Consider the following 21,305-nt stretch of genomic DNA (forward strand, 5'->3'; position numbering starts at 1 on the left):
TCAGAAATCATTTAGAGTTGACTGGGAACAGAACGAGGAACTATTTTAAGAAAGGGCCAGAGACTCATGCCTTTTGTCTCCTTGATTCCTAGAGTGTGAGCGATTTAAAGCAGAGATTTTAGTGTTCTAGGGAGTGGCCCATAGTCTGGACCCCAGGCGTGTACTGGTTGCCTACCTGGCTGTCCTCTTCAGGCGTGACCTGCTGTCTACCTGGCTGCTTCTCCCAGTGCCTCTTCTTGTGAAGGACCTTTGGGGGCTGAGCAATTCCAGAGTATTTCTTAATATTTTTTCTCACTATCTCATATGAAGTCTACATCTGTCTTTTTCCTTGCCTCTGATTGAGTGCTGTCTGTCTGTCTGTCTGTCTGCCTTCCTTTTCTCTGTTGGTAAGAGACCTTGCCATAAGCATGCTTACCTGCTTTCTCGAATTTCCAACTTCTTCCCAGTTCTCAAGTCCTTTCCTCTGGCTCCAGGTTAGTACCATGCCCATGCCTAACGCTGAATTGCCCTATTGTCTTTTGCTACCATATTGATCAAGTTACTTCAGTCTTTCCTATTAATCTCAAAAAACACTGGCTTCTCCTGCTTTCAGGAGAGAGAGAGGAAAAAAAAAAGTAAATCTCTTAGGAAGATAGCACCGTGTAAAGTGTAAAGGAAGAACACTGGCAAATCAAAGTCACAGAGGTACTTCTACAGGGCACAGAGCTGAAAACGAGCTGTCCACTCTGTGACACACGGATGGCAATACCTCATAAAGTCCGCTTGAGGAGTGAGATGGGGCGTAAATGGGCGGCTCGGACGGTCAGCATGGAGCCAGTCAGTTGAAGTAGAAAGAATTCATCCTCCCCTGCACTCCCTTCCTGTAGTTTCGGGAATGAAGTCATCTAAGCATCTGACTAATGATTGCTCTCAGCAACCAGCAACTCTCAGTGGAAACAGTAGCTTTCCATCCCTCTTAATGAAGATAGGGAAAACATACATTCCAATTATGGCCGCCGTTGGTCACAACTCTTGTTCAGTCTTTAAGATTGTTCCTGGGTTTCTTAATAATGTATTTATAAGATCAATTCATTTACTGTGCCTTATTCTCCTTACCCATCTTCGGAACATCATCTTCCCTTTGTCTTTCACAGCTGAGTTGCTTGCAGGCAGGGAGCGGTTCTTGGGTAACAGGTCAATGTATTAATAGGCAGGCCATATGGTTCGCAGACATTTTGCTCTCAACAACTTGAGAGGAATTCTGGTGGCATGATTTTTGTTTTTAATTTTAACTAGAGAAGTGTAAGGCCCATCTGCTAAGGTTTTTTTTTTTTTTTTTTTTTGTATGTGATCCCGGTAGGTCATTCGTTTTAGTATTGTGCTCCTGTGCAGTTCCACTGAAGCGCATAGAGGCTTCGTGACAGTGGTGGCAAGCTTCGTTATTGGTAATGCGTGTGGAGTGTGCATTCCAGACTCCTTGTATGGAGGCTCAGTGGGTTTGCCTGTCTGCTTAGGATTTGCAACTTCTGTTCTAGTGGGATACTTACATTGCAATGGGCCATTTGGCTGGAAATGGGTGCTACACTCCTTGGCATGAAGCAAAGCAAAATTTTAGGTGATAGTTGTATCAGTGTGAGGTGGGGTTGCTTTAATTAGAACCATGAAAGCCCCGAAGGATGAAGAGTATGAGATAATGAAGAATGTGCTGGCTGCTTTTTGCCAATTTGACTCAAACTGGAGTCACCTGAGATGAGGGAGCCTCAACTGAGGATATGCTTTCGTCAGATTGGTCTGTGCACATGTCTTTGGGAGCATGTTCTTCATGATGGTTGATGTGGGAGGGCCCAGTCTACCATGGCCAGTGCTACCCCTGGGCAGGTGGTCCTGGCCTGTATAAGAAGGCAGGCTGAGCAAGTCGCTGGAAGCAAGCCAGTGAACAGGGTTCCTCCTTGGCCTCTGCATCAGTTCCTGCCTTCAGGTTACTGTCTGTCCTCCTGCCTTACCTCCCCTTGATGATGAACTCTATAAGATCTAACCTATAAGATGTAATAGAACTCCCCCTCCAAGTTGCTTTACATCCTAATGTTTTAGTACAAAAAAACATAAAAGCAAATTAAAGTAGCAGTTCATAAGGGGTAGCCAAATGCAGGTTTGAGCTAAGAGGACTCTGAGGGGAAGGGAGGTTGATAACAAAGACACTGAGAAGGGAATGAATAGGGTGCAGGAGGTTCCACTGGGCAACACTGCAGGAGAAGGGAGAGTGCAGGCAGCCCTGGGCAGAATCTAGTGTGTGAGTAGGACAGGAGCCACAGGAGGGTATCAAGTGAGGAAGTGATGTCATCTTATTTTTGGAATACCCACTCTGGCCAGTGATAGAAATGGATTATTAGGGACAAAGAACAGCAAGGGGGAATGGCTAGGGCCTTTGGCTGTTTCGCGTAAGAGATTGATGGGGAGAATTGTGTGGTATAGATACTACGAATTGATAATGATTGAGGCTATATCCCAGATGGGATGTCTGGTATACACTGAGCCTTATAAATACACTGAGTGTAATTGTCCGGGTGATTGCTGGGAAACACGGATAGGGAGAACAAGATGGTTTTCTTTTTTCTAGTGAAGTTTGGGTGGCTAAGGGGCACTCATAGTGGTGGGACTCTCTAGTAGGTGGAACTCCTGAACCTCAATGTTAGATGAAGGCTGAAATAGTCATTTCAGTTTCCTAAAACCTAAGCACACAACAAGGAGGCTTGGGTCTAGGCCAGTTCTTGACTGTTTCTGCCTGAAAGAGACGCCAGCAGAGGACTCTGGCGTGTGTCATCAGAGAGGACGCCTGGAGGGAAACGAGCCTTCAGAGGCTGGTGGGTGGTGGCCTCATCCAGGCCAAGTGCCAGTGTCCAGCACCTACACAGCAATGGTATTTGAATGTTTTCCTCTAGCTGCAAACGGCCAAGTAGGTGGGTTTGTTGCCTGCCTACAGAATTCTCAGCCATTGCAGCCTCAGAAGCATTAGATTCTTGTCTCCTTGGGAATTCTGGGTAAGGACCTCTGTTCTTGTTTTGATCAGAATTTGTGAGATATTCTTAGTAGAAAAATGTGGGGGGAGGGGAGAGGAAAGGCGAGGAGGGGGCAAGTGTATATATAATTGGTACAAGTCAGTTCTCCGAAAACATTCAACAACATTCTAATCTCTCTCTTTTAATACTTTAAGGTTCATTTAAAAACAGAAGCCTGTATAGAGTACTGAGCGCATGAAGGGCATTGAAATGCGTACATTTCTAGCTAACGTGCTAGCTCTGACAAGATGGGTCCTGTAACTAATGATTTTCAGAGTTTCATCTTTCTCGGCGTAAACCCAACCATACAGTCTTGCAGGCGGTTGCTTTGGGGATTAAACTTTAGGTCATTTAAAAGTGTCATGCTGTTTGTCAACTGATGATTGATAATATTTTTAAAGGGGAATAGTGAATTCTTGTCTTCCATCTCTCTTAAAGGAAAGTGTACCGCATCACAGCAAGCATTTAAGCTGGAGAGCAAACTTGGGGCATCCCTTCTGTGTGTCCCGTACACCATCATTCAGTGGATCATTTTTCCTGCTGCATTAAATATATCTTCTCTAAAACTGAAAGCAGGGTCATGCCGTGGAGACAGCACAGTCCTCGCTGGTGCTCCATCGAAGCTTGGAGAAACAGGAAATTTGTTTTAAGTTTCTAGAGGGTTTAGTGGAAGACTTAGGCTTATTTAAATTTTGTAAATATTAATTTTCCTGTGTTTTCAGTGCATGTGACGGACCCCAGGGCCTCGTGTGTGCCAGGCAAGAGCTCTGCCACTCAGATACACCCACAGCCGTCTGTAAATGCTTAACTTTACTTTTTACTCTCCTGGTATTGGCTGAACTTTTTTAAAAAGTTTTTTTTTTAAATAATTTTAAATAGTGTTTATGAGTTGGTGTGTGTGTGTGTGTGTGTGTGTGTGTGTGTGTGTGTGTGTGTGTGACTAGTATTGAGTATTGGTGACTAAAGAAGCCAGAATAGGGTCTTGGATCCCAGGAAGCTAGAGTTTCAGATCATTGCAAGTGCCTGACATGGGTTCTGGGAACTGAACTTGGGTACCCTGTAAGGGTAATACTCATTCTATTGTTATTATTATTATTATTATTATTATTATTATTATTATTATTAACTTTTTTTACACTCCAGATTTTATTCCCCTCCTGGCCCATTCTCCTCTGACTATTCCACATCCCATACCTCCTCCCTGCCCCCTGTCCCCACCCCCATCCCCACCCCACCTGACCTCTAAACTCCCTGGGGCCTCCCCTCTCTTGAGGGTTAGGTGCATCTTTTCTGACTAAACACAGACCCTGCAGTCCTCTGCTGTATGTGTGTTGGGGGCCTCATATCAGCTGGTGTATGCTGTCTGGTTGGCGGTCCAGTGTCTGAGAGATCTCAGGGATCCAGGTTAATTGAGACTGCTGGTCCTCCTACAGGGTTGCTCTCCTCCTCAGCTTCTTCCAGCTTTTCCCTAAATCAACCACAGGGGTCAGCAGCTTCTGTCCATTGGTTGGGTGCAAATATCTGCATCTGACTCTTTAAGTTGCTTGTTAGGTCTTTTGGAGGGCAGTCATGATAGGTCCTTTTTTGTGAGTGCTCTATAGCTTCAGTAATTGTGTCAGGCTTTGGGGACTCCCCTTGACCTGGATCTCACTTTGGGTCAGTCGCTGAACCTTCTTTTCCTTAGGCTCCTCTCCGTTTCCATCCCTGTAACTCTTTCAGACAGGAACAATTAGGGTTTTGACTGTGGGATGGCAACCCCATCCCTCACTTGATGCCCTGACTTTCTGCTGGGGGTGGATTCTATAAGTTCCTTCTCCCTACTGTCAGGCGTTTCATCTAAGGTCCCTCCCTTTGAGTCCTGAGAGTCTCTCACCTCCCAGGTCTCTGGTTAATTCTAGAGGGTCACCCCAACCTCTTATCTCCTGAGGTTGCCTGTTTCCATCCTTTCTGCTGGCCTTCAGGACTTTAGTCCTTTTTCCCCCACCCAATACCAGATCAGGTTCCCCTCTCCCTGCCCACCCTGTTCCCTTTCCCTCGTAGGTCCCTCCCTCCCTCCTCCTTGTGGTTGCTTTCTTTTCCCTCCCAAGTGGGACTGATGGGTCCTCACTTGGGCCCTCCAGCTTGTTGACCTTTTTGAGTTCTGTGGACTGTATCTTGGTATTCTGAACTTATTTTTGGTTAATATCCACTTATTAGTGAGTACATACCATGCATATCCTTTTAGGTATGAGTTACCTCACTCAGGATATTTTCTAGTTCCATCCATTTGCCTTGAAAACTTAGGATGTCCTCCTTCCTAATAGCTGAGTAGTATTCCATTGCTTAAACTAACCACATTTTCTATATCCATTCTTCTGTCATGGGGCACCTGGGTTGTTTCCAGCTTCTGGCTATCACAAATAATGCCGCTATGAACATAGCGGAACACGTGCCCCTGTGACATGGTGGGGCATCTTTTGGATATATTCCCAAGAGTGGTATTGCGGGGTCTTCAGGTAGATCTATTTCCAGTTTTCTGAGGAACCTCCAGATTTATTTCCAGAGTGGTTGTACCAGTTTGCAATCCCACCAGCAATGGAGGGGTGTTATTCTTTCTCCACATCCTCACCAACATTTGTTGCCACTGAGGTTTTGATCTTGGCCATTCTGATTGGTGTAAGGTGGAATCTCAGGGTTGTTTTGATTTGCATTTCTCTGCTCACTGAGGACTTTGAACATTTCTTTAGGTGCTTCTCAGCCATTAGCGATTCCTGTGTTATGAATTATCAGGTAGTTGTGTATTCCATTTTTTGATTGACTTGTTTGGTTTTTTGGTGGCTAGCTTCTTGAGTTCTTTATATATTTTGGATATTAGCCCTCTATTGGATGTGGGGTTAGTGAAGGTTTTTTTCCCAATGTTTAGGTTGCCGATTTGTCTCATTGACTATGTGTTTTTTGCCTTACAAAAAGCTTTCTAGTTTCATGAAGTCCCATTTATCAATTCTTGATCTTAGAGTGTGAGCCACTGGAGTTCTGTTTAGGAAATTTCCCCTGTGCCAATGAGTTTGAGACTCCCATTTTCTTTTCATTAGATTCAGTGTATCTGGTTTTATGTTGAGGTCCTTGATTCACTTGGACTTGAGCTTTGTGCAAGGTGACAAATATGGGTCTATTTTCAGTTCTCTATATTTAGACAGCCCGTTATACCAGGACCATTTACTAAAGATGCTTTCTTTTTTCTCATTGTATATTTTTGGCTTCTTTGTCAAAGATCAAGTGTCAGTAAGTGTGTGGTTTTATTTCTGCATCTTCAATTCTATTCCATCAATCAGCCTGTCTGTCTCTGTACCTGTACCATGAAGTTTTTGTCACTGTTGCTCTGTTATAAAGCTTGAGGTCAGGGGATTCACCCAGCCATTCTTTTATTATTAAGAATTGTTTTTGCTATTCTGGTTTATTTGCCATTCCAGATAAATTCGAGAATTGCTTTTTCCATGTCTTTGAAGAATTATGTTGGGATTTTGATGGGGATTGCATTGAATCTGTAGATTGCTTTTGGCAGGATGGCCATTTTTACTATGTTAATTCTGCCAATCCATGAGCATGGGAGATCTCTCCATTTTCTGAGAACTATTTTGATTTCTTTCTTGAGAGATTTGAAGTTATTGTCATACAGATCTTTCACTTGTTTGGTTAGTGTTACCCCAAGATACTTTATATTATCTGTGACTATTGTTAAGGGAGTTGTTTCCTTAATTTCTTTCTCAGCCTGTTTATCATTTGTATAAAGGAAAGACTACTGATTTATTTGAGATAATTTTATATCCAGCCACTTTGCTGAAGTTGTTTAGGAATTTTTGGGGTCACTTATATATACTATCATATCATCTGCAAATAGTGATACCTTTATTTCTTCTTTGACAGTTTGTATTCCTTTGATCTCTATTGTTGCCTTATTGTTCTAGCTTTCATTTCGAGTACTATAGTGAATAGATGTGGGGGAAGCCGGCAGCCTTGTCTTGTCCCCTCTTTTAGTGGGATTACTTCAAATATCTCTACATTTAATTTGCTATTAGCTGTTGGTTTGCAGTAAATTGCTTTTATTATGTTTAGATATGAGTTTTGAATTCCTGATCTCTCCATTATTTTTAACGTGAAGGGGTGTTGTATTTTGTCAAATGCTTTTTCTGCATCTAAGGAGATGATCATGTGATTTTTTTTCTTTGAATCTCTTTATATAGTGGCTTATGTTAATGGATTTTCATATATTGAACCAACCTTGCATCCCTGTGATGAAGTCTACTTGATTGTGGCGAATGTTGCTTTTAATGTGTTCTTGGGTTCGGTTTGCAAGAATTTTATTGAGTATTTCTGCGTCAATATTCAAAAACAAGATTGGTCTGAAGTTCTCTTTTTTAGTTGGTTCCTTGTGTGGTTTAGATATCAGAGTAGTTGTGGATTCATAGAATGAATTAGGTAGTGTTTCTTCTGTTTCTATTTTATGGAATAGTTTGAGGACTATTGGTAACAGGTCTTTGAAGGTCTGATAGAGTTCTGTACTAAATCCATCTGGCCCCGGGCTTTTTTTTTTTTTTTTTTTTTTTTTTTTGAGGTTTTTAATGTTTTCTTCTATTTCCTTATGGGACTCGGACCTGTTTAGACAGTTTTCCTGCTCTTGATTTAACTTTGGTATGTGGTATCTGTCTAGAAAACCATCCAGTTCATCTAGGTTTCCTAGTTTTGTTGAGTATAGGCTTTTGTAGTAGGATCTGTTGAGTTTTTAAAATTTCCTCTGTTTCTGTTGTTATGTCTCCCTTTTCATTTCTGATTTTGTTAATTTGGATAAGGCCTCTGGGCCCTTTAGTTAGTTTGTCTAGGGGTTTATCTATCTAGTTGATTCTCTCAAAGAACCAGCTTTTGGTTTTATTGATTCTTTGTATTGTTCTCTTTGTTTCTATTTGGTTGATTTTGGCCCTGAGTTTGACTATTTCCTACTGTCTACTCCTCTTGGTTGAATTTGCTTCTATTTGTTCTAGAGCTCTCAAGTGTGCTGTTAAGTTGTTAGTGTAGGATCTCTCCAGTTTCTTTACCAGGGCACTTAGTGCTATGAATTTTCCTCTTAGCACTGCTTTCATAGTGTCGCATAAGTTTGGGTATGATGTGTCAACATTTTCATTAAATTCCAGGAAGTCTTTAATTTCTTCCTTTATTTCTTCCCTAAGTTGTCATTGAGTAGAGAGTTGTTCAGTTTCCATGTGTATGTGGGCTTTCTGTTGTTTGTACTGGTATTGCAGACCAGCTTTAGGCCATGGGGAACTGATAGGATGCATGCGATTATTTCAGTCTTTTTGTATTGGTGGAGGGTTGTTTTGTGACTAATTATATGGTTGATATTGGAGAAGGTACCATGAGGTGCTGAGAAAAAGGTGTATTCTTTTGTTTTAGGGTGAAATGTTCTGTAGATACCTGTTAAATCCATTTGGTTCATAACTTCTCTCAGTTTCACTGTGTCTCTGCTTAGTTTCTGTTTCAATGACCTGTCCATTGGTGAGAGTGGAGTGTTGAAGTCTCCCACAGTTATTGTGTGGGGTTCAATGTGTGTTTTGAGCTTTAGTAAAGTTTCTTTTATGAATGTGGGTGCCTTGCATTTGGGACATAGATGTTCAGAATTGAGACTTTCTCTTGTGGATTTTCCCTTTAATGAATATGAAGTACCCTTCCTTATCATGCTGGATAACTTTTGGTTGAAAGTCTGTTTTATTGGATGTTGGGATGGCAACTCTAGCTTGTTTCCTGGGACCATTTGCTTGGAAGACCTGTTTCCATCCTTTTGTTCTGAGATAGTTCCTGTCTTTGTTATTGAGGTGTGTCTCTTGTATGCAGAAAAATGTTGGTTCTTGTTTGTGTATCCAGTCTGTTAGCTTATGTCTTTTTATAGGTGAGTTGAGTCCATTAATATTGAGAGATATTAAAGACAGACGACTGTTGGTTCCTGTTATTGATTTTGTAGGTGCCTGTTATTGATTTTATGTGCTTGTGGCTCTGCTTTTGACTTTGCTGTGAGATGCTTAGTATCTTGTCTTTTCTTTGTGTTGGAGTTTTCCTTCTAGGATCCTCTGTAGGGCTGGGTTGGTAGATAGATACTGATTGAATTTGGTTTTGTCCTGGAATATTTTGTTTTCTCCATCTATGTTGATTGAAAGTTTTGTTGGATATAGTAGCCTGGGCTGGCAGTTGTATTCTCTTGGAGTCTGCATAACCTCTGACCACGCTTTTGTGGTTTTCGTAGTCTCTGTTGTGAAGTCTGGTGTAATTCTGATAGGTCTACCTTTGTATGTTAGTTGATCCTTTTCCCTTGAAGCTTTTAATATTCTCTCTTTGTTCTGTGTGTTCAGCGTTTCGATTATTATGTGACAAGAGGATTTTCTTTTCTGGTCCCATTTATTTGGTGTCCTATAGGCTTCTTGTACCTTTATGTCCATCTCTTTAGGTTGGGGACGTTTTCTTCTCTTCTATGATTTTGTTGAAGATATTTCCATGTCTTTTGAGCTGGGAATCTTCGTTCTCCTCTATTCTGATTATTTTTAGATTTAGTCTTCATTGTGTCCTGAATTTCCTGGGATGTTTTGAGTTAGGAATTTTTTATGTTTTGAATTTTCTTTGACAGTTGTGTTAATATCTTCTATGGTGTCTTCTACACCCGATATTCTCTCTTCTTCTTTCTCTTGTAGTCTGTTGGTGATACTTAACATTGTAATTCCTGACCTCTTTCCTAGGTTTTCCATTTCCACATTTGTCTCCATTTTTGTTTTCTTTATTGTTTCTACTTCCACTTTTAGGTCTTGGACCACTTTATGCAATTCCTTCACCTGTTTGATTGTGTTTCCCTGTATTTCTTTAAGGATTTACTTTGTTTCCTCTTTAAGGGCTTCTTCTTTTTCATCTGTGTTTTCCTGTATTTCTTTCAGTGAGTTATTTATATCCTCTTTAAAGGACTCTATTATTACCATGAGATAGGATTTTAGGTCAGCTTCCTGATTTTCAGGTGTGTTGGTGTATTCAGGGCTTGCTGTGGTGTGTGAACTGGTTTCTGATTATGCCCATGTATATACTGCCTTCTGTTGCTTATTATGGTCATGAGCTTGCCTCTCACCATCTGGTTATCCCTGGTGTTTGCTGGTCTGGGTGACTCTGTCTGGAGTCTGACTCTTTTGTCCCTTGGTTGCTTTAGGTCTCCTGGTAGGCATGTGGCCCTGGCTGTAGCAGACCTCCTGTGGGACCTTCCAACTGGTCTTCAGAGGGGCAGTTAAGCTGTTGTCTTGTGTGAAGCTGTTCTCCAGGGGGGGGGCTATGGACTGTGGTTTCTGTCTCCCTGTGTGCAGCAGAACTCCAGGGAGGCTTTCAGTTTGTTGGGTCGATTTCTCTGCATGCCACAGAGCCTACCAGGGGTCTTTGGATTGTGGTGTCGGCTGCCCAGTTGCCCTGTTTAGAGAGGAACGCCTGGGATGCCTGCAAGCTGTGGTGTCTTCAGGGGAGCAGACAAGCTGGCGATCAGTTGCTCCGTTGCCCTGTGTGCAGCAGGTCTCCCGGGATGCCTCAGGCGTGGTGTCAGTTACTCTGAGTGCAGCCCGTCCCCTAGGATGTCTCTGGCTGTGGGATCTTCAGTGGAGCAGACTAGCTGGCAGTCTGTCGCAGCCAAAAAGGACGGGTGGAAGGGGAGTGGTATTCGGTGGGTGGGAGTTTTGGGGGTTGATGGGTCCCCAAGTCCACTGGGTTCCCAGTGGCAGCTGTGGGACTTCTCGAGGGTCCTTACCAAATGCTCTGAGTGCAGCAGATCTGGGATGCCTCAGGGTATGGTGTCTTCTGGGGAGCAGTGGTAATATTCATTCTTAACCTAACCGAATCCCTCCAGTGCCTGATACGGGCTGAGTATGAAAATGGATAAGGCTAGTAAGACGGACGGTTAGTAAGACGGACGGTTAGTAAGACGGACGGTTAGTAAGACGGACGGTTAGTAAGACGGACGGTTAGGACGGTTAGTAAGACGGACGGTTAGTAAGACGGACGGTTAGTAAGGCGGACGGTTAGTAAGGCGGACGGTTAGTAAGGCGGACGGTTAGTAAGACGGACGGTTAGTTGAGTATTTTGGTGAGGAATAGGTTTTGGTTACTCAACCAAATGAATACCTGGTTCATCAACTAAAGTACAGAACCAGTACAGAACCGCGAGTGAGATGTAAGGAAGCAATCCCTTCTCACCATTACTTTCAGAATGGCTGGAGGTCCGTGTCTGTGAATGAAGCTCACCTCGTCCCCGCCCCTCTTTTTTTATGTTTTGTAAAAATTCTCCATTTTCTAAGGTAAAATTAGACATCACTTGTTTGCCTGGCTAGGTCAATTCTGTTTTCAGAAACTAAGGGTCAAACATACAGTCAGAGCCAGGATTTTACCTCCATTTGCCTGGAGCCACAGGATGAATGAGTGACCATTTAGCCTGCCCAAAGGCCTTGTGTGTCCTTGTAGGAAGGTTACAGGATGCAGCACGACTTCTCTGGGAGCTCTGATGAGTAGTTGTCTCTTTGAGGAGTCGGCCTGTCCCTGACTCGTAGGAGGTGTGGTTTTAGCTCTCCTCTCTCTTTTCTTGTCCTTTGTCCTTCTGTTTCCGGTGTGTGGGCCAGGCGGTGTGAGAGGCTGTGCTGATTTGCCTGGGCACTGTTGGCAGAGGTGAGTCCCCCCCCACCCCCAATGTCCACTGCTGTGCCTGACATTGAGATACCAGTTAGTCCTTACTGAACAGGGAATGACAGGTAGCGGGATCTATCTGGTGCTGAGGTAGAGGTCTTCCCTTCCCCTGACTTAGCAGTTTCTCTGAAGTTTACAGATGTAGCTGCCAGCCAAACGCCTAGACAACCACTCTGCCTCACATTTCTTCTTTTGATGCATAGAAGGGCTCCTTGGTTTTGGAAGCTACCATGCAGTTTAGACATTACTTCCGTATGACAGGGAACTGAATTCTGCGGGATGATAGTAGTGCTTTGTGTCTGCTGACAATGGCTTCTTCAATCTGATCACTTCGTCTCTCCAGTAAATACAACCCGGGCAGGTTTTATTCGGTTACTTATTTGTCCAGCAGTACCCTACCTACTGCCTCCAGATTTCCTTGCTAGCCCCGGGCTTGTGGTACCTCTTTATTTCCTGAATATAGCAGACCCTTTGCTGTCTACTCATCTTGGGCCTAGAACAATCTTCCCCAATATCGATCTTTCTGAACTTTCCATGATCCTCTGAGCTGAGACGTCTCTGGTCAAGCCTTCCTTGCTTGGGCTCAGCTCTGTCATCTCTGTCACCTTACTGCATACCTGGACACTGTTTGTTTTCCTGGGTCAGCATCCTTGCCTATTAGCTACTTGCTCTACTTGTCTACCTTTTTATCCAGAAAACTGGATAAAGACTTAGAGCTCTGTGCCTTCAAGGCCCTTGACGCCCAGCATCCATGCATGTGGTATACTTGCGGCTCGTGCTATAAAAGGTTCTGTGGTGAGGGAAAGGACTGGCTTAAAGACTGGGTTGGCAATATAGTTGCCTGTGGCTTAACTACTAATATTAGTGCTTTTTAGGTCCAAACCCCTAATGTGTTTTCTCCATTCCTTTCTCCTATCTGCTTTCAGCAAGGGAAGCCGTATGTCTTTGACCGAGTGCTGCCGCCCAACACAACCCAGGAGCAGGTCTACAATGCCTGTGCGAAGCAGATTGTCAAAGGTAAGTGTCCCTTTATTTCCTCCTGGGATGTCACTAATGAAAACATAAAGTGACATTTGCAGCCCAGCAATCAGTGTGCCTCCACTGTAAGCAGAGGCCTGTTAATTGGAAACACTAAATTGCTGTCCTGGCTCTGGCCCTGCCTTGCTGTGACTGACCTCAGTCATGTTATTCAACCTCTGTGTTAGTTCACTCTGTTGCTGTTGCCACGTCTTTGGTGAGGTTATTCTGTGACCTAAGAGTTGACATCACAGAATTTCTGTCATGGTCTCAGGAGACTACAGATAGAGTGTTCCTCTCGGGTTTGAGGGAGGAAATGCATTGCTCCATGCTTTAGCTGTACATGTGTGGCTGATTTCTTTTACTAATAACTCTGAGAATGTAGTCGTACAGGTGAAAGGTTGCTCTTGCCACCAAGGGGTATTCTACAGTGTCATGAAGTCCCCCCCTTTGAGGTAGCTGTGCAGCCATATCTGCTCTACAGCATTCCTTAATTTCAATTTTGTCAAACCCATTTTCAACCCTCCTACCACACCCTGACATGTGTTCCCCTAAACAGGTAGCTTCAAGCTTGCCTTTGTGCCTCAGAGATCAGTTCATTTCACTGGGACTGGCCTTGGCCCTGGAGGATTTGTGTCAAAATAACAGCCGGGCGAAGAAGCAATTTGCACATTGCTCTCTTTTGCCCTTTCAAAGCTGGAGCAGGTTGGAGCATGCTGTGGCGGGGCCTGCCATCTGGACAAGGCTGAGGGGCATCTCCTGCACGCCTGCTTTTCTCCATCAAATCCTCGCCTTCAGATGGGAATGCCACGGCAGCCATGTGCTCAAAGGTCTTGATGCCGCCACCCATACAGGCAGCCATGGGTTTAAAAGACAGAAGCATCTTGCAGCTTTCGATCTGCTGTTCTCAGGAAGCCGAGCTGACTAACCTATTTGAAATTCATGAGATTCAGGCCTGGTCCATCTGCTAGATGAATTCTGACCCTGGACACCTGTGTGGGAGGCTCACGTCAGCAGGCAATGTTCCCTGCTAAGGTGTACGCTTATTCACACTCTTGTTACAGACATCAATTAATTCTGAAGGTCTTCTCAGCGAGATTATTATAGAAAACTGACAAGAAAAAATAAGCCTAGATCTCAGCTGTTTAGGATGAACCGTTTTGGTGGACAGGGGGTGGTAGTTTCTGTCTTTTGCTTCCTCTGCCTCTCTTTGAGTGGTTTCTGTTTTTGAAGTGTGTCTTCCCTGGCTTCCTCCTGTTCAGGCCTGTCTTCCCCCTGTGGCTGAGCATGGACATGGGTTTTTTTGTTTGTTTGTTTTGTTTTTTTTTTGTTTTTTTTTTTAAATTAAAGTAAGATTAATCACTTGTGCCAGAATTTCCATCCTTTTCTCTCTCCAATGTCATTATTGGAAGCAAATAGTATTTACTACATGCTGTGCTAAGCATGAAGGCCATTTAGGTACATCCAGCTACCTCTGTGCCAATGTAATTAGAGATGGATGCACTCCATTTAGAAAACAACAGTGATTAACAAACAGTAGTAATCACCTTTGCTTTTCCATTCACGAGTGTGTGGTCTCTTTCAGTGTTTGGATATTTTCTTATATGAGGTGTCAGAAATAGTCATTCTCATCCCTATAAATGTGGACAATTTTTTTTTTAATGTGTCAGCTAAAAACTAAATTAAGAAGAAGCAGTTTCTGTGAATATCTGTCCCAACTCTAGGTAACCTGCTACCCCAAATAGATGGTGATCTACAAAGAAAACCCTTTGGAAGAACAGGGCTCAGCATATGATAAGCAGACGTTTCTAGGGCACAATGGCTATCATGTGAATCATTGCTACTCATTTGATAGCAATGACAAATACCTTATTCCCCTTAAAAAGAAATTGTTAGGATGACAAAGGCCTAATGGAACATTTGTTAAACATTTAAAGAAATAGACTCTTATTTATTCTTTTCATACATGAAACAATATACCTTGATTATTTGTGCCTGTGACTTCTTCCTTCCACTCTCACGAGAAATCTTCAACTCCCCACTTCCTCCCACCCACCCACCCACCTCCAGTATGTCTCCCTCACTACTTCTTGCCCTCTCCCCCTGTTTTGGACCCTGAGTTTAATTAGTGATGTTTGTTGAAATGTTGGCCCATCTCATAGCTGCAGGGAGTTGATGGCTGGAATGGCTATGTCGTGTCTGAAAGACAGCCTTTCACAGCAACTCTTTCTCCAGCTCTTTCTGCCTCCCCGAGTTGTATTCTGAGCCACATTCTTGGGGTATGTGGGAGCTAGATAGGCCATCGAAGGCTGAGCAGTTACTCGCAGAGACACTTATTCTCAGTACTTTGGTCAGCTCCAAGTCTCTACTTTAGCTGTTGACTAGTGCAGAGAGACAGTAACACAATCAATGGGTATAGGCATAACTATTGACAAGGCAGTCTGATGATAGGACTGGTTAGCACATAATAATATGTTCCTCCTAGGGCTGGTGACCTCCTGAGCTATGGGCAAAGGACAGGTTTACAACATCAGGCTTAAATGCCTTTCTACGAAGTAGGCCTCAAATCCAAGCCAAGACGAGTTGATTATCCATATAATTTCATGCCGCTATTGTACCAGAGGCGAGTCTTCCCTGGCGGGTTGGTGTTGTAGCATGGAGGTTGCAGGCATAGCGTTGATGCCTTTTCTCCCTCAGTGGCCTGCATAGCACCTTCTGGTACTATCAAGCTAACCAACAGTGAGGAAGCTTCAAGCTGATTTCTCTATGTTGTACAGCCAATGTGTTGGTGCCTTCAGCAAGAAGTTCTTATCATCTAGTTGTGCTGCATAACCAAGAACAGTGGGAAGCCTGTATTGTTTCAGGGTCTTCAGACCCTCCCTGAGTAATAACTTGTAGTGAGCTGTCCCATACTTGGTACTGAGATTTCATTTAATAACTCATGCTATTGAGGTTCTTTCCATATCCTTAGTTTGGGTTAACTCACCCTGCCCCCAACTCCTCTCTCTTCATTTCCTATCTCCATCCCTGTTTAAAGCCTCAGATCCCTGTATCCTCTCTCCTTCATATTATGTTTTCTTCTATCCACTCTTCCTCTTAAGACCTCTTCACCTCTCCTTTTTTCATGGGCTCTTTCTATCTTCCTGGGCTTGACAGATACCTGATTGAACTTTTAAAAGTAACCTCCAAGGCTCCTGCGAGAGGAAATGACTTTCCTCTCTACATCAGTAAGGTAAATCATACATACATAAGCAAAACCTTCTTGGAGTACACAGTGGATGCCACTGGGTCTTCTTGTCATAAGAGCCCTGTCTCAGTTAGGGTTGGGACGGGGTAAAGAGACGAAGATGTGAATCAAATGATTCTGAAGATCGGTCTGGTCACCTGATTCGTGATGTTGTCATAGGCTGATGAGCTCTGTCTCCTTGTCTATTGAGACCCTTACAGAGCCTGATTTATGGTGTTTAGAATGCTGGCATTTCCTACACTTGCATCTTTGTTGTGTTTTTCAAAGTGTTGGCTGAAAGAGCGTGAAGATTTCTCCATCTCTGTGGGAAGAGGTTGTAAGGTTTGTGACTATAATCCCGGCAAATAAGGCTCCTGTGGGTGTCTAGGCATTAAACTCCATGGTTACCAGATCTTATTGCTGAGGTCCTGGTAACTGTGTGCTAGTCAGCAGAAACAGCTCTGGACCTTCTTCACCTTCCAAAGCAATCAAATGTGGACTGAACAAATGCTTAGAGGAGGTGAGGTTTGGTTGGTTTTTTTTTTTTTTTTTTAATTTTTTTCCAGTTGATTTCTTTAAACTACAGTTATTTATATGTACAGGTAATATTAAGTGCTTATCGCCTGATAAGCACTGCTAGGGACTGGAATCATCAAAACATCTTAAGACTGTCTGCTAGGAGCTCTCAATATAGAAGAGGCATTTCATATGCCATTTTCATGCTTTTAGGTGCTATGTAGGTTAAGATGGGTGTGTGTACCATGCCAGGACCACACAGAGGAGTGCCACTTGGTGCCGATTTGGTGGGTGAAGGGAGGGAGTGGAGGGCTGAGGAAAGCTTCTTAGAAAGGTTGGGGCCCCGAGGACTGCAGATAATAGTGGACTGCAGATAATAGTGGGGCCGTAGTAGCAGCAGGAACTGCGAGAGCCTGAAGATACAACCGATGTGGCATGCTTGGGTAGTTCGGAGGCAGTGCTGTAAGGTTTTGAGTACACAGTGGCAAGTGAGGTTGCCAGAGGCAGTCTGCATCCTCTGGTGGACATGCTGGACTGTATCCTTGAGGCTGTGTGGGCAGACCGAAAAGCTTTAAGCTTAGGAAGATACACTCAGATCCGCTTCATTATTCTGTATGCTCTGTATTCTGTCTGCTCTCGAGCACCTTAGATGTCACATCCTAAAGCTTCAGTTGATGAGGTGTGAACACTACTTTCTCTACCTTATTAGAGTGAAATTTGGTGCTTGGAGAGTAAAGCGCTTTGGCCAGATCTGGAGGGATGAGTGGGTCTGGGCCTTGAGACCTAGTTTGCTGACTGACTGAGCTCTGAGTTATCTTGCCTTTCCTTTCTTTCTCAGCCAGGCCATATGGACTGTTAACTCACAGCCCCAAGTGCCAGCGATAGGAATGAGTGTGTGAGGAGAGCAGAGGGGAAAGAACAGTTACTGTGGCCCCAGAGCCTTGTGCTGGTCAGTCGTGGGTGAGCTTCCATTCTGAAATGCAGAGGCTTTGGAGGGGTCAGTGTGTGCAGATAGTCACTCTGCTCAGCCGAGATTAAAGCAAACATGTTTCTCAAGCTCAGAACTGTCTGCCATTTACTACAATGGGAGTGTCTGCTGCCCTCGGTGCCTGGAGCCTGGGTCTTCGTTCTGCCGGCCTGGGCAGCTTGAGTTCTTTGGTTTGCTGGCAAACCTTAGGATCCCAATGGAGCAGACTTTAGCTGTTGTCAGAAACCTAGTGAGTGCCCCTGACACAACACCGTCTCCCCCGGGGAGGGTTAGTAGTCTGGGCAGCCTCTTAGGAATACTGATGTATAGGTGTGAAGAACTGTCCCCAGATACTTGATTCACAAAGCACTCATTTCTGCCCCTGTCAGACCTGGGCTCAGCTGTAAGCAGAACCTAGGATGCATGTGTGCTCGAGCTTCTGAACTCTGTAGCTGGAGCTGGCCAGTGTCCTCTGTCCTCTCCCCTCCTCTTTGGGAGATAACATGCCGCTTGTCGTCTGCAACAGAAGCTTCTGGATTTGCAGGGCTGCTGGACAGATGGACACTGGGCTGAGAGGTGTGGGGCTCACATCATGCCAGGCACCGTCACAAAGGACGCTTCTGTCTGGAAGAACATTCTGTGTGGAAATAGTCATTCTGCTCCGCAGAGACTAAAACAACTGTGTTTCTCCAGCCCAGGAACCGTTGGCCATTTAATGCGATGGAAGTTTGCAGGCCTTTTCGTTGGGAGCCGTGGGCTGGTCCAGGAGGCAGTATGTGGCTCTTCCCAGAGCCCAGCACAAGCCAGTGCTCAAGTCTTCTCTCAGCCGCCTGTGCTGGTTCCTCTCTCAGCCCTTGAACTGTACTGTTCACCATGGTGTTCTCTGCCAGCACTCTCCACTAACCATAAAACACACGTGGAATAAACAAATGCACCACCCTTTCAAATCTGAGAATATAGACAACCCTAGGTCTACAGGACCTTACATTTTAAAATTATCTTTTAGTTCAGAATTGAGTCGATAGAGGGCACCATCAGCTGCATTCAATTTTGATCAGGGATATTCTCTAAAATATATTACTTGTAAGATGATTCTGGGTACTTCAAAAGCCAACCAGAATGTGTGTTAGTGGGTTTTGTATGTTCTCTATGAAAAAAAAAAAAAAGGAAAAAAAGCAAGGAAGTTGTACTCAGTATTGACATAATAAAGAGAAGGGATTTTGTCTGAGTACATCCTGCATGCCTCTCAGTACCTCAGCCCAGCGTGAGCCAATGCCACTTAGGCATGTCCCCGCCCCCTTTTTAAAATAGGTTCTCATTTAGCTCAGGCTATCCTAAATGGGTTCTCATTTAGCTCAGGCTATCCTCAGGCCCTCACAGAGCTAGAGCTTACCTTGAGGTCTGGTCCTTTTGTTTCCATCTCATCAGAGCTGGGATTATAGGTGTGTGACATCACTCCTCGACTGTGGGCTGCCAAGGACTGAAGCCAGTGTTTGTGCCCTCTAAAGAAACACTCTCCCAATCGATCTGAGACTTGATGTGGGGACTCAGTCTGTAAACACAGGAGAACAGGGATTGTTAACTACCTGCTTGGTGAGACTATGTCCCGTGCTCAGTGAGAACAGCCCTGAAACCTCATGGAGGAAGATGGTAGAGGAAGGAGTGTGGGCTGGACTTAGGCTCAGGAGTCAGTTTCCTTTAGGGTGTGGCAGGTTGCATCCAGAAAGGAGCAAGGTCAGAAGCTGGATGGATGTTGGCCCAGACCAGTAAATCCCAGAGCACTACATACCCAGGAGCACTACACACCCAGGAGCACTACACACCCAGGAGCACTACACACCCAGGAGTGGGGAGGGAGGGAGGGAGGAAGGAAGGAAGGGCCTTCAGTCTGAGGAGAGATGTTTAGTTTCTAATAAATAAAAAGCTTTCTGATGTGACAGTGCTTGCCATTCCAACTGCCTGAAGTTGTTTGTGCTGTGAGTATTGAACTTTAAAGTCACAACGGAAGGATGGAACCTCTTTCTTTGGGTCCCTCAAAGTCTGTGTTCATCATGTTCATGGTAGTGTGGAGGCACACTGAGCTGGCACTGTCCCCAGCCCCAGGGAAATCTTTTCTCTGGAAGTTGACATTTTCATGGAAATGGAAGCTTAAACCTCTAACCTTAACACTGACTTCTTCAGTTTTTTCCGCTCTTCTTTCTGCTGTTACTAGGGAAACCGCTTTCAAAAACCATTTGTAGACGACAGATACATGTGCGTGTTCCCTTCCCCCAACTCAATACATTTCTTCCCCGATCCCGTCATATTCTCATAATCTCAGAATAGTAAGAAAGGTATGCCTTTTTTTTTCCCTTTTGAAAACCTAGCAAGAAAAACCCACCACGACCACGACCACCACCATCACCACCACCACCACCACCATCACCACCACCACCANCACCACCACCACCATCACCACCACCATCACCACCACCACCACCACCATCACCACCACCACCATCACCACCACCACCACCACCACCACCAAAGCCAGCACAATAAGATTCAGGGAGGAGAGGGGACCATCCCAATCTGAAGTAAATGGAGGTGACAGGCTGGCACCCTTTCTCACATGGCCCCAAGTAGCATCCTCTATTCAGGGCACTTCTCCTTGCCCTCACCATCAACCACATTAAGAGTTCCTCCCTCGGTGCAGAGTGGTGGGTCAAGGATGTTAGTTATGCATTGTTTCCCTTTCTGCGATGGTTGTAGAGAGCAGGGGGAGGCAGGAGGGAGTATGTTTTAATCACCTCTGCTGCTCTGAAAACATTCCCACCGATGATCTTCAGCTCCACAACATAAAGCAGCCCCCACCCGCTCGGCTCCCCTCCTCCCTGTGTGAAACCGAAGCCAGCCTGCCTCGCTTGTGGGCTTTCACCATGTGCTTATTGTGTAATTAAGAGAAATTCCTGATGCTGACGGGTCCAGGTGATCCTCCTAGCGAGGCAGTGAAAGAAAACCAGAGGCATTACACATTTAAGTCAGGCCTGCTGGTGTCCAGCGTGATTGGAGCTTGGTTTGCAGTGTGGTACCTTTCGCTCCCCTGGTTCTAGTCTGTTGTGATGTTCATGGGAAATGGCCCAAAGGATCCAGAGTTAAGCTGACCGAGACCAAATCTTCAGGCACCACATTCTACTCTAATCTCCAGAAACGCAAGTCTGCCTCCCCAAGAATCTCAAGAGACTAACACCTAGGCGAAAGCGTCACGTAGCCGACAAAGACTTACCCTGGAGTCCCACAGTCTGCAGAAATGAGGGTCCCTTTCTCCTTATTTGTGGGACAGCAGACTCGCATTTCTTTTCTTATTTCACAAGCATACTTAAAGCACATGCAGTTGGCACATATCATTTGTGTGAGAAGACAGAGATGGGCCATTAGGAACGGTAACTTTACATCATACAACCAAGGCCAGTGGAGGATCAGCATAATGAATTAATGTTCATCTCCCTTGTGCTTGCAGATGTCCTTGAGGGTTATAATGGGACAATTTTTGCATACGGGCAGACTTCATCAGGAAAAACTCATACCATGGAGGTAAGTTTGCGCTGTCGGTGTCTGAGGTGGCGAGTGTTTCGGCAAAGCGTGAGATGGGTGTGGCAGCAGAGATGGTTGGTTCAGCCAGACTGTTCTGTCCTTGGGGAGTTTTGAAGTGCCAATGAATGAAGTAAAGTCTCAAGAATTTAGTTTTCAAGATATGGGCACAGGGAAAAAATTCCTCAACAGAACACCAATGGCTTGTGCTGTAAAATCAAGAATTGACAAATGGGACCTCATAAAATTGCAAA

General features: G+C 44.5%; 1 protein-coding gene across 1 annotated transcript in view; it reads left to right on the forward strand.

Annotated features, from left to right (window-relative positions):
- The window catches only part of Kif5c (kinesin family member 5C), a 154,298-nt gene that overhangs the window by 44,767 nt on the left and 88,226 nt on the right, over positions 1-21,305 (forward strand). Inside the window, exons 2-3 of the mRNA XM_021192864.2 lie at positions 12,682-12,772; positions 20,981-21,054. Of these exons, the coding sequence (XP_021048523.1) occupies positions 12,682-12,772; positions 20,981-21,054 (165 nt within the window). The remainder of the gene's footprint in view (positions 1-12,681; positions 12,773-20,980; positions 21,055-21,305) is intronic.

This window comes from Mus pahari, chromosome 3, assembly GCF_900095145.1.
Source record: "Mus pahari chromosome 3, PAHARI_EIJ_v1.1, whole genome shotgun sequence".
Classification (NCBI taxonomy): Eukaryota; Metazoa; Chordata; class Mammalia; order Rodentia; family Muridae; genus Mus; species Mus pahari.